A 12651-nucleotide genomic window follows, 5' to 3' on the forward strand; every position below is an offset into this window, starting at 1 on the left:
CTGGTGCAGGGAAGGAGGGGCCCAGCCCTGTATCCATGGGATGAGATGGATGGCAGAGCCACCCTGTGCATCCGCAGTGACCTCACGCAGGACAAGGGACCAGGGCACACATTTGTAACCAGAGGGGATCTGGGGACTGAGACACCCTTTGGAAAACTTGTGTGCACCTGAGTGCAGATAACAGGGGAGCAGAGGAGGAGAGTGCTGTGGGAGTCAAACAAGTCTGCATCAGAGAAGTCTTCATTTCATGGCAACCAGCCATGGGGAGCCAGAGCCCCCCTTCCTCATCCCTCTCCATCAGAGCCACGGCAGACAGTGATCGCTTTTTAATTAGATTCCTTCAACCTGCCGTCTGAGCGCCAAGAGCTGCGGGGACTGAGAGCATCTCATGAGCTGGGAATGAGCCATTTTCCATCCCAAGGGTCAGAAACAGCCCTGGGAGAAGGGGGTGATGGATCCTCCTGAGCCCCAAGCCCTTCCCAAACCCACAGCAGCATGGACCTGTCCTTGACAGAAGGATGGGCTGTGGCAGTGGCAGCAGGAAGTCACCTCAACACAGCACCACAGTTCCACCTCAGAGTGACACCTCTGGGTTCAGCAAAGATCACAAGTTTGGGTGATCTTTTAGATCTTTCAGCCCTGTAGAGGCCCTGCCCTGGATCTGTATGAAGATGAGGGGTTTGGGGTTACCCAAACTGCCAGCAAAGCAGGATCAGATGGTGCTGGGAAAATGGAAAGCCTGGGAGAGAGCAAGACCCACACACAGAGCAAGTTACTCACAGTTTGTAGAGAGTGGGTAATTCCTAGAAAAGTTCCATGAAGAGTGGACACCAAGGAAACTGAAACCTCAAAAAGGGGCAGGATGAGGCTTTTTTGTACTGCTGATGGCCTTTACACTGAAACACACCCATACAACATCAGACAGAAAGGGCTCACGTCTGCTGAGCAGGAAGGCTGGGAGCTCACAAGACACACAACTCCCTCGTGCATGAATATAGTAAGACACTACTAATTAAAACAACAGCTCCTAATTAATTCTCAGATGTCCCCATCCTTCTGGGTCCATCCTGTCAGTTCTTGAGACACAAATAGTCTTTCACAAGTCAGTGAGGCAAGAGCAGAGCTTACACCAAATGCTGGAGGCAGTGGTCGGTTTGGCACAACCTTAAGGATTGTCTGGGGAGGTTTTTATTTTCTTCCTTCCCAAGAGCCCAGCACAGGGGCAGGAAAGAGACTTGGCCCCTAATGTGGAAGAAGAGGAGTTGTCTAGAAGAGTAGTCTATGCTTTCCATCTTAGCTCAAATCCAAGCCTGTACCCAGGCCCCAGGAGGTGACTTGTCTGGAGCTGACACTCGTGGAGCAGCATCTCCCACACCACCAGCAGCCCCAGTACATGGAGGACTTGGATGCTGCTCCCTGTGACCAGAGGGGACATCCCACCTCCCACAGCCTTCCAGCCCATCACACAGCTCACACCCAACACAGCTCCCTGCTCCAAGGCTGCAGACAGGCTCCCAGGGAAATACTGAGTCCTTGCTACAGTTTGACCTGTCTCTGCCCCCGTGCTGCTGCCCATGGCAATGCTTCTGCCACACACGAGCCCAGCTGGGGCTCAGGACACCCCTGCACCCCCTCTGCACTGGCTTTAGCATCATTTAGCCCTGAGGAGCGAGCTCTGCCACTCAGTCATTCCTTCCCCAGGCTGGCACATGCCCTCTGCACCCTGCAAGAGGCTGGACCAGTGAAACCCCTCACGGCAGTGAAAGGGACAGTCCCTCCCTTCCTGGCTCTGACCTTTCAGTGAGATGATTTCTAGGTCAGCAGAGCCCTGCAAGCCCAAGCTGAGCAGTGCCAGTTCTCCCTGGCTGTGGCAACTGAGCTGTACGTGCCCACTGCCAGGCTAAGGCAGGAGGATCCCCCTGGATGTCCCACACAACCTGCAGGAAGCACAGCCCCACCCAGCACAGCCCCACGCTGCAGGAAGGCTGGACCAGCTCCTCAACACAGCCTGGAAAAACTCCACCTGTAGCAACCCCAGCTCTGCCACACGGGCAAAGCGACCCACAGCCATAATCTTGGCCATGCAGGAGTTATTTTAGCCCAAGTCCATCCGAGCACGAGGGAGGGGCAGGAATGGACACACAGAGGATGTCCTCATTCTAGGAATGCAGAAGCCTCCAAAGGGAAGCTGGGCAGGTGTGTGCCTGTAGAAAATCAGGAGAACAAATCTTGTCTGAGCCCTTTCCCAGGCAGGTCTGTCCTCCCCACCTCTTCCAGCACTTTCTTCCACCACACTGAGAGCAACAAGCAAACCTACATTTTCCAGCTCCTCCCCAAAATCAGGGGTCAACGTACACCCTGAGAGAAGAAAGCAAACTCTTGGGCTCCTGTTTAGAACAAACTCCTGTTCAAACCAAAGGCTTTTCTCCCTTGTGGAGCCAACAGGTTTATTTATAGCATCCCAGTGTTTTATCAGCACGCTGTCTGCCCTGGAAGGAAGGGGGTCATCTCGAACATCTGGAATTAAATCCTCAGCTGAGCACATTTAACGAGCCTGTCTCTGCACATGTCGGGCTGGGGGTGGAACAAGGCCACCAGTGAACAAGGCCACAGGGGAGGGGGACTACCACGTGCCACAAAGTCTGTGCCTTGGATCTGCTCATTAGCAACAGGCATGAAAACACTGCAACACCTGCACACAGGGCCTGATGGGCTGCACCCTTCACCCCTATCCCTGCTGTGCTGCTGCTGCCACCAGCACCTCACTGCTCCAAAAACATCCTCCAGAAAGGGGGTGCTGGGGGAGTCACTCCTCCAAAACCGCCTCTTGCAAAAACAAGGCAAGTCTGGGGTTTTTTTTAAGCTTCAGGCTGAGGTAGTTCCCAGTGCTGTGCCATGCAGAAGCCTGGGAAGAGGGGGGAGGAATGGGCTTGCTCTGCCTTGAGAGCCCACAAAGGCAGAGGAGGCTGTACCATAACAGGCAGGCAGAGCAGAGTCAGTGGACATGGCCTAGCACTGGCTACAGAGGAAGCAGGGAAGGAGAAAATTGTACATCAGACCAGTTTTGGGAGCCCAAACGCTTGCCCCATCCTAAACAGACGGCCTGTTTGACCTGAACAGTCCAGCGGAGCTGGACACAGGGCAACCATCAGGTCCTCCTGCAAGGAGAGCAACTGTGCACCACCCCAGCACCCTGAGGGACTGTCCTCTTCCTCCCAAGCCATGGATGGCAGATGCAGGTATCCCTGTGTGCTGGGAACAGCCAGATCAGAGCAGCAGAGGAGGCACTGCAAGATTCTATCTGGCAGAGAGAGAGGCAGATCTCACAGCTCCCTACGAATATCTCCATGCCAGCCACCCACCTCAGCCATGCTGGCAGCACTCGGAGCCTCCTCTCCCAACATCCATCCCTCTGAGAGTTGGAGGGGAAGTGCAGAGAGGCTGCAGAGCAGCAGAAGGCTGGAGGAGATAGTGGCAGCGTTTCATGTGGATCTTCAACCGCTCTGGGGTGTGCAGCCAAATTTCAGTCTCAAGGAACTTCTTTGCTTTCTGTTTCTCTGGACAGAAATTCAGAGGGGGAAGTTGTGACCTGTTTGGAGAGTGGAGTGCGTGTCTGCCTTCTAGATCTTCACTTTTCTTCATCCCATCCATGAGAGATGAGTCTATGGTGCTCTTGGGTGGGATGGACTGGGATGGGACCAAACTGCAGGCAGGGCCTGCAGCTGCCAGCCTGGTACAGGAACATCTCATATTTAGGATCTCAGCAAAGTCCAGAAGAGCTTTACTCATCATCCCCTCCACAAGACAGGTTCTAATTTACTCCATCCTTCTCAGGGGGCCTGGGCAACTTAAACTGACTTTTGTGAGCCCTGAATTTAAGCAAGTTATGCTCTTCAAAGCAAAACAAGGCTGTACACACAGAAGCGGTCAGGGCATCCTAATCTTCAGCATTTGGCCCCTAGAACAGCCCTGTGGGAAGGGAATGCAAGTCCCAGATGCCCAGTGTGCAGCCAGACAAGTGGAGTGGAGCAGAGTCAGCAGCTCGCCCCGGCTGACAGGAATGCTGATGGATGCCAGGACCTGCCAGCACTCAACACTTCAGCCAGCCAGGGACCACAGCCACCCTTCCTTGGGCTGAGCAGCACTGAAACAGGAGTGAGGAACCTCTTTTTTTATAGCTTGCCCAAAGTGGAATAGGTTTCCACCCAGCACTTAGCACTGCTTTAAGCCAGTGCATTTAAGATATTCTGGTACACTCGACTTGGCCGTCTAAAAAAGGAAGAACCGGGCAAGGAGCCCCACCACAACCTACCACAGAGCACTGCAGGTCCCAGGAGGGGTGTGCTGGGTGCTTTGAGACCAGTCAGGTCCAGGGTGTAACCAAACTACCCCTTCAAACTCATTAACTCCACCGTTCTTTCCCAGCAAATGCAAAGCCTGGCACCCTTTCCCACCTCGCTGGCAGAACAAGCCGCGATTCCCAAGGAGCAGCCAGGGAGGCTGAGCCCTCTGATGTCCTGGGAACACACCTCTGTGAGCGACCACCGCCAGCTCCACTCTGCTCTTCCCACACCCCAGAGCAGGTTTGACCTGCTCCTTCACCCAGACAGCCCCTCTGCCCTCGCCACAGGAGCATCACCCCTCCATCCTGGGTGGAAAAGCCACTGCAGCAGATAAACAGCCGACTGATCAGGTTTCCCTACTCACCACAAAGAGTTTGATTCACCAGAGCCTACTCCCTTTTCAGACTCTTTCTAAATAAAGGCTTCAAAGAGTTCTGGAAATTCATGCTTAACAGGCTTACAGTAATACCAGAGTACAAGGGCTCCTGTGGGCCAGACTCTGCTGCAGGACTGGGTCACGCTCATTTTCTCCTGACACTTTCAGATACCCTTTTCTAGGAGTTAAGGCTAAAACAGGTCCTGCTCATTTTGGCAGACCCTCGCTGCCACCCACGACAAGCTGGACACTGCTCTCCTGGCCTCAGCAACACACAGCCCTGCAGATGCAATGCAGAAGCTCAGGAGAGGAGATCAGGCTCCTTCACCCCCTCCTGAGGCTCAAGGGATGCTCCTGGGCATGAGCTCCCCAAAACCCACTCCCTATCTCAGAGATGAGCACTTGCAAAGTCAGTTCAGCACCTGGTGGGACAGGAAAGGCCTGTCACGTGCTGGGCACCCCCTAGCTGTGCCTGGGGCTGGAAGGACTCAGCACAGACAATATTGCCATGACCCAGTGTCCTGAGAGAGCCTCTGCCTCCACGGCACTGAGAAGGACAAAAGCAGCACGTTCAGGACTGCTCAGCCATCCTGGGAACAGAGTTTCAGTGTGAGGGGCTGGAGCCCACAGACAGGGAGAGGAGACAAGAAGCATGGAGAGAAGGAACCACGTGGAATCGCACCGAGGTCCATCCGCCCTGCTCCAGGCGCTGAACTCACAACTCAGCAGATAGAACTGCTGAGACACCTCGGAATGATTTAGTGCTGCTGCAGCTCCCAGGCACGAGCCCGGAGCCAGCTCCCCTCCTCCCAGCAGGGGAGGTTTCAAGTGCTTTTTCCTGAAGAGCCTTATTTACGAGCAGTAAAGCAACCCTGCATTTAGTGCCTCCTCACTCCGCCCAGGTACCGGCGCGGGCAGGTTCTGCCATGGGGAGGCAGGAAGGCACAGCGTGGGATGGGAGATCCCAGCCCCACCTGTGCCCCACTGGAGATTTCACACACCATACTGAGATCTGGAGAACTGCTTTTGCACATCTCTGTTGTCAAGAAATCCCCCAACCCCGGCATCTTTAGAGAAAACAGCCAGAATCCACTTCACTCTGCATAAGAGCTGCTCCTATGATTTTCTTTGATGCCATTCAAAGCAAGCAGCTGGATTCTCTATTTATAGCAAGATCATCAGTTTGGAAAGATGACTTATGCTTTTGTTATTACCAGAGCACCAGATACATAACAAATCCTCACTGTGCTGGGAGTGCTACAAGGGGGTAAGACAGTGCTCCCAGTCAGGCTGGGCACCTCAGAGGTCCAAACAGACAGAAAAGAAATATCCAGGACCTAAGCTGAACCCTGCCAGTTTTATCCTGTTCTGACTGCATTTGGGAGCATTTGGGATTCAGGTGGGTGTGTTTGGGAGGGATGAACAGTGAGCTGCTGCAGCGGTGTCACCTCTGGCCTGAGCTGCTGGAGCCAGAACGACCGAGAACACGGTGCCGTCAGCAAGAACAAAGGAGTGGAAGTCATAAGCATTAGTGCTCCAGAAATGATTCATGCTTCTTGGAAACAGCTTTTGCTAAGGATATCTGATAAGCTCCAGTTTTTAATGAAGATTAAGGTGCTCAGAGATCAGGGTGTTTTCAAACTAGGTCTCCAAATAATTATAGGTTGGCACATCTTGTCGAGGGGGTCGGAAGCAGCATCCATCCTTACCTCGGGACACCCCATATCCTCTGCACTGCCATCAGCCAGCACCTCAAGCTCCCAATACACCTGTGGGAGTTTGCTCAAGCCATGCAATTCAACCACATGGCCCTGAACCGGTACTTGATGCTGGGCAAAACAATACTCAGCCACAGGTACCCATTTTCTGGTGAAAGGCCTCTGCCCACAAACCTACACAGCAGAACATCTCACTCACATCTAACACTGGCACTCCATCACCTAGTTTTATTTTGCCATCAGAGAGAGTTGGGCATGTGAGTTGCTGTTTAAAGGCCATCACTAGCAGACAGAAGCCTGAACATCTCTATGGTTTGAAGCCATTTCACCTCTGTTTCAGATCCTGGACACGACCCAGGGACTCAGAGCACACACACAGGGCAAAAATCAGCTGACTGGCAGCACTCTGGTCCTTTGCTCGTTTTCTCCTCTCCTAAGCAGTTTCCATTTCTAGACAAGAGATTTGAAGAGTGACAGATTTTCAGAGCAGCACAAAGACACAATTAACTTCCATAGCAATTCCTGTTGCCAGATTCCAGAGGTCACACCAGTAGCCTAAAGACTGTAGGTTGGGTATCTCAGCAATCAGCCCTCAAGGAAAGAGGTACCAAATCAAAGCCCAGCCCCTGGCATGCTTGCCAGGCTTTCAGGAGTGGCTGCCAGGAGCAGGAGGAGGAAAAGACTTGCCCCAGTGCCTGGCAGAGCACCTTTCTCTGCGCTGGCACCAGTCAGGTCTGCGGCAGCTTCACAGCACAACCCAACCACCTCGCTTGCTTCTCCTCTTGGAAGAGCCTGAGCATCCCCTCTCCAGACAGCAGAGGATGGTCCACATGTCACAGAATCATGAAATATTCTGAGTTGGAAGGGATCCACAAGGATCATCAAGTCCAACTCCTCAGCCCATGTGGGGATCAAACCCACAATGATATTAGCACTATGCTCTAACCAACTGAGCTTATCTCAGGCTCCATCCTACTCTTACTGGCCATAAGAGCCTCTAGCAAGTCAAGTTACAGTTCCATATCTTCTACAGACCTACTTCTTCCCTGGGGATGACCTTCAGCACAAGATATTCCACTACACACACCAAGCAGAGCACACCCATCCCTGCACCCGCACCTCCCTTGGCAGAGGGCTGGCCAGAGCCAGCACCCTCCCTGGCTGCTGCTCCTCCTCACCCAGCCCTGCCAGGGAAGGGGAACTGCTTCAGGAGGAAAGGGATGGAAACCCACAGGCTCCTTTGTCCCAGCCAGGGAGCCTCCTCTGCCACCGACCCGACTCCAGCCGTGAAAGACAAGCTCCATCTCTGACAGCTCTGCGCTGCTCCGGGGAAGGAATAAGCACTCACGCCCCGTTTGTCACACTTGGAAGCAAATCAGATAGACACAACTCCACTCCACTTGTCCTCCCATTTTGTTAAACAAGGGATGGGAGGCCGTGGCACGTCTCCTCGCCAAGGAAAGCAGCAAACAGGTTTTCAGCTGAGCACAAGTGCTGCACGGGCGGGGGGAGCGGCAGAGAGGCAGCGACAAGAGACACAAACCCACCTCGTGATCAGTTATTGACTCCAGAGGAGCTGGAGCTCTCTCAGCAAGCCAGCCAGGAGAGCAAAAATCCCTCTTTTGTTCCCCAGCCTCAGACAGACTTGGCCACACAGCTCCCTGCTGTCTCGCTCCACACAATGAGAGAGAAAGTTAATCCACCTCTGCTATAGCAGGAGCCATCCCGGCTGCCGGAGCAACCCAGGAGCATTCCCGCACAGCAGTGCCAGCCTCGCCTCATCCTGGCACCCACCACTGCCCCTGGATACCAGACGGCTCAAGGACCTCACTGGGCACTGCCAGGATTGCCAGGGATAGCGGCAGCTTTGGAGCTGCTCCTGCTTTCCAAACCCCACAGGCCCTTGCTCAGCTCTTTGGGTGCTGTGCTCCCTCCCCACAGCACATCCCAAAGCAGGGACCAGCCGTGGGATCCCTCCTGCCCTGACGGTGGGCAGGTGACCTGTGCTGCCAGCACAGAGATTTCAAACCCACCTTTAAAGACAAACTTCTGACTCAGGATAGAGCCAAGTTCAGACTGCTAAGCAGGGACTGAACCCATCCCGTCCCAGGCAGCCTAAGCCACAGCCTTTCTGCAGGAACAATATTTTCCACTGTATCAGAGGTCAAGTGGTAGGAGGAAAGTGGCCAACAGAGTCCTTTGGTGTTACCCCTTCCCCTCAGGAAGGGCACAGGTTACACACACGTCAGAACTACCTTGCACGTTAGCCAAACCCAAACTTCTTCCTACTGCCCTCCTAGGGAACAGAAGTCATCTTTTAGTTGGGCACATGACTCAGGATTTGAGTGACCTGCTCCCCATCCCCCTTCACCACCAGCTTTCTCTGTTCTCCTTATGAGAAGTGAGAATATTTACTACATTTAAGATCAGAGAAGGAAATTACGATTCATGGGCTCTCTGCTCTGCAGAAATGGGAATTATGTATCTGTATTTCGAGAGCGTGAACAGACACAGGTACTTGTGTCTGGAGCTTTGTAGTTCAAGGGAGTGATTTTAAAGTCAAGTCATCCCTGCATAAACCTGGACAGCTAAATAACAGAGCAGGGAATAGCAAAGTGCTGAAATCTGTTCCGGAAAGCACTTGCTGTTTTTTTACTCTCAGTGACCTGGCAGAGAGGGCTGTTATTTTAACATTACACTTGTTGTGGTGAGAAGCCTCACTGAACAGCAGACAGAGGGACCGAAATAATCCACACTGTCCCCTGAAAGGCACAGAGTTGAGAGGAAAGTGCTCCATCATCCTCGAGCAGCACAAGCCTTTGTTCCTGCACGCTCCTGCCAGCAACAGGGACTGCCTGCCCTGCTCCAAACAAACTTCCCTCCTCCCTCCCCCCAAATTAACTCCATCTCCAGCTGTCCCCACGCAAGCTTCCTGTAAGATTAATGATTCTTTGTACACCCATGTTTGATGATTTACCCAGCAAGCCAGGCACAATGATTAGGAATTCCACGTTTCCATCAGCGCTCTCCCCTGAGGCTCAGAAGTTTTCTGGGAAGGTCCTTCACCCTGGCACGGCCAGAGGGAGAAGTGTGCCTCCCCAGAAGGTCCATGTGGGTCACCAAGGACCAGTGACACTGTCACAAGGTCAGCTGAAGATGATGTGCTCCTGAACAGCCTTCATTACCAGTCAGCAGGGCTGGCACGGACGCCAGCGTTAGTGGGAGCATTTATGATCCCCAAAGGTGTGTCTCCGGCTACGCTGTCCTGTGACCCAAGATTTCTGGTGTGTTTAGCAAGGCAGAACTGAGCTCTGTTTGTTTGCATTGTCACCTTTCAGAAGGTGCAATTTTCAAGAGCCATAAGTTACTGTGTGAAGAGTCATCTACAGGCTTGTTCTGCCTGTGATCTCACACACCACAACCCTGACACCTCACCGGGCTTGCCTGGCTCAGGAAATGGAAAGTACCAAACCTTGGTGCTGTGGGCCAGAACCACCAGGGGTGAGGATTCCTGGGAGCTGTTTGTCAGTCTGAAAAGTCACAGCTGGTCACAGATGTGGGGGTATATAGTATGTAAGACAGCTGATGCCACCCACCTCTCCCCACACCCCAGCAGAAAGCCAGAGCATGTCAGAGGTTGTGTGATCCCTGTGGAGCTTAAGGAGTTTGATTACTCCCTTTAAGATCTCTTCCCAGCATGTTAACTGCTGTTAAAGGGTGTTTCAGCAGCTACATGAGCCTCTTCCTCTGATAGTGAGACATTTCCTTCATCCAGAAGGAAGGAGAGGAATCCAAGAGATCCCCAGCCCCAGTGTGGAGCATTTAAACACCAGAGACCACAAGCTACAGAGCAGGAGGGAGAACACACAGCAAAGAGCCACCTTGCACTTGGCAGACATTGGTTTCATATCCCAACATGACTTAACTTGGTGAGTTCAGACACCACTTATGGAAAGTTTCCGCCCCAGCTTGTGAAGCCAATGTACAGGAAATTCAGCCTAAAAGAGCTGCTCAGGTCACCTCTGCACAGCAGAAGCAACAGCCACATGGAACCCACCTCAGATTTTGGCTCTGTGCTTCTGTCAGCTTTCCTAGAGTCCTGCTCAGCTGCCTCAGCTCTAACCAAAACCCCTGCACTAGCACCAAACACCAGATCCCACAGCCAAACCCCTCCTGGGTTCAGGGACTAGACCAGACTCTGATGTTTCACAGAATCAAAGCAATAAGGAAGCAGAAAGAAGGTCTAAAACAGAGACACCTTCCCCTCTCCCTACAACAACTGGGAAGCACACCAGGAAGCAAAGGAGAGCTGGTGTAGAGCAGAACCTGGCAGGTCCTCTCCAAGATGGGAGCTGTAGAGGCAGCAGCAAGGTGTAACTGTGGCCAGGGGCCAGCATAACCAAACTCTCCAAGGCTCTAATCTCTCCCAGGAAGCTTCTTCAGGAACAGGGGTGGATATCAATGGGATGGGCCATTAAGAACATCTTTGTTAAGAACATCTTTGCTGGAGGAAGTACCTCTGGGAGTACTCTCCAAGGAGATAAACGCTGGATCCACAACTGTTTTGCTCTGACAGGAATTAAACAGGCTACAAGTTTGCACTTGTCCTAGATACTTTTTTCCACCACAAGCTTTCAAAAAGCAGACAACTGGGAGAGGTGCTCACAAAAGCAAGACACAGGCAAGCGTAGGCACCATCATCCAGGCTGACATCTCTGTTCAAGACACATTGCATTTTACATTATTTGGTCCTTTTTTTCCCCCCTAATAATCTGTTACAAAGGAAGAATCGCGCACACAAGAGAAGCAAGCAAGACCTCAGGGAAAACAGCAAATCGGTTCACATTTCCACAGCACTGAGCGCAAAGCTGACTTGCAAATGCAAACGACTTCTCTAAGGCGGGGGAGGAAGCTTCCAGTTTGGAAGATCCGAGCCCAGCAGCTCGTTTCCCTGCAGTCCATCCCCACCCCTCTGTCCTGATGGACTGCACCAGCCACGAGCAAGGCCTCGGTCTCACTTGGAGCAGCAGCCACCCCACCCCACAATACGGGGAACACAGCCTCGGGAACACAGCCCAGACCACTGTGCCCGGCGGGCACTCTCTCCCCTGGCACACACAGGACCCTGTACACAGCCTGGGCATCTCCCAGACTAGTTCAGCCACAGCTCAAACGGCCAAGTTCATCCGAGATGTTACAACACGGCTGACGGTGCCTGCGAGCGGGTGGGTAGGGGGGTGGGCAGCCCTCCTGCCGGGACACAGCATCGCCCACCTCCTCCCTCCTGCCGGGACACAGCATCGCCCACCTCCTCCCTCCTGCCGGGACACAGCATCGCCCACCTCCTCCCTCCTGCCGGGACACAGCATCGCCCACCTCCTCCCTCCTGCCGGGACACAGCATCGCCCACCTCCTCCCTCCTGCCGGAGCAGGGCTGTGCCCACCGGGACACGGCATCGTCCACCTCCTCCCACTGCCCTGCCCTGACACATTCGCCTGCCGGGCTCCGTCCAGCCCAGCGACACCAGGACTCGGGGCCGATGCCGGAGCGATGCCGGCAGCGCAGGGAAGCCGCCGGGCTCCGGGAAGGCTGGACAGGGAAGGCAAGGACCGGGCTCCTCCACCACCTCCCGCTGCCACCTCGGGCACCCCCCAGCTCCGCCGGCTGCTGTGGTTGTTTCGGGAGGGGTGCGGGGACGGTGTTTGCTTATTTACGGGACAGGAGCAAAAAAAGTAAGAGGAAGCAGAGGAGGAAATAATTCAGCAGGTTGCTCCCATCAGCCCCTCCCGGGCCGCCGCATGGCAGGAGGGGCGGCAGCGGCTGTGCCAGCCCCGGAGCCCCCGGTACCCACGGCGGGGAGGGGGAAACCCGGCTCCGCTCGGGCTCCCGCCCCACGGCAGCCCGTGACCCTCCCTGGGGCACCCGCACGGCCCCGCGGGCTGCGGGCACGGCAGGCCCGGCTCACCTCGGTACTGCAGCGAGCCCGAGAGCCGCACGGTGACGGTGCCGGCCAGCGGCTCCCCGGGGCTGTACACGACGCGGCTCTCGCCCAGGCGGATCTCGAAGAGCTGCACCTTCCCCATGGCCGCGCCGGCCCGGCCGCTGCGCTCGCTCCGCTCCGCCCGCAGCCTCGGCACCTGCGGCCCCGGCTGGCCCTGCCCCGCCGGGCGGGGCCCGCTCCGCACCGCCCCCGCCGCCCGCACCGCCCCGGCC

At 54.6% G+C, this 12651-nt stretch overlaps 1 protein-coding gene across 1 annotated transcript in view; it reads right to left on the bottom strand.

The window, feature by feature from the left end:
* ARRDC1 (arrestin domain containing 1) overlaps nt 1–12598 on the bottom strand; it is a 40096-nt gene extending 27498 nt beyond the window's left edge. The window contains exon 1 of the mRNA XM_064677154.1: nt 12404–12598. Within this exon, the coding sequence (XP_064533224.1) occupies nt 12404–12521 (118 nt within the window). The 5' untranslated portion in view covers nt 12522–12598. The remainder of the gene's footprint in view (nt 1–12403) is intronic.
* Nucleotides 12599–12651: the final 53 nt, after the last annotated feature.

This window comes from Pseudopipra pipra, chromosome 20 (genome assembly GCF_036250125.1).
Source record: "Pseudopipra pipra isolate bDixPip1 chromosome 20, bDixPip1.hap1, whole genome shotgun sequence".
Classification (NCBI taxonomy): Eukaryota; Metazoa; Chordata; class Aves; order Passeriformes; family Pipridae; genus Pseudopipra; species Pseudopipra pipra.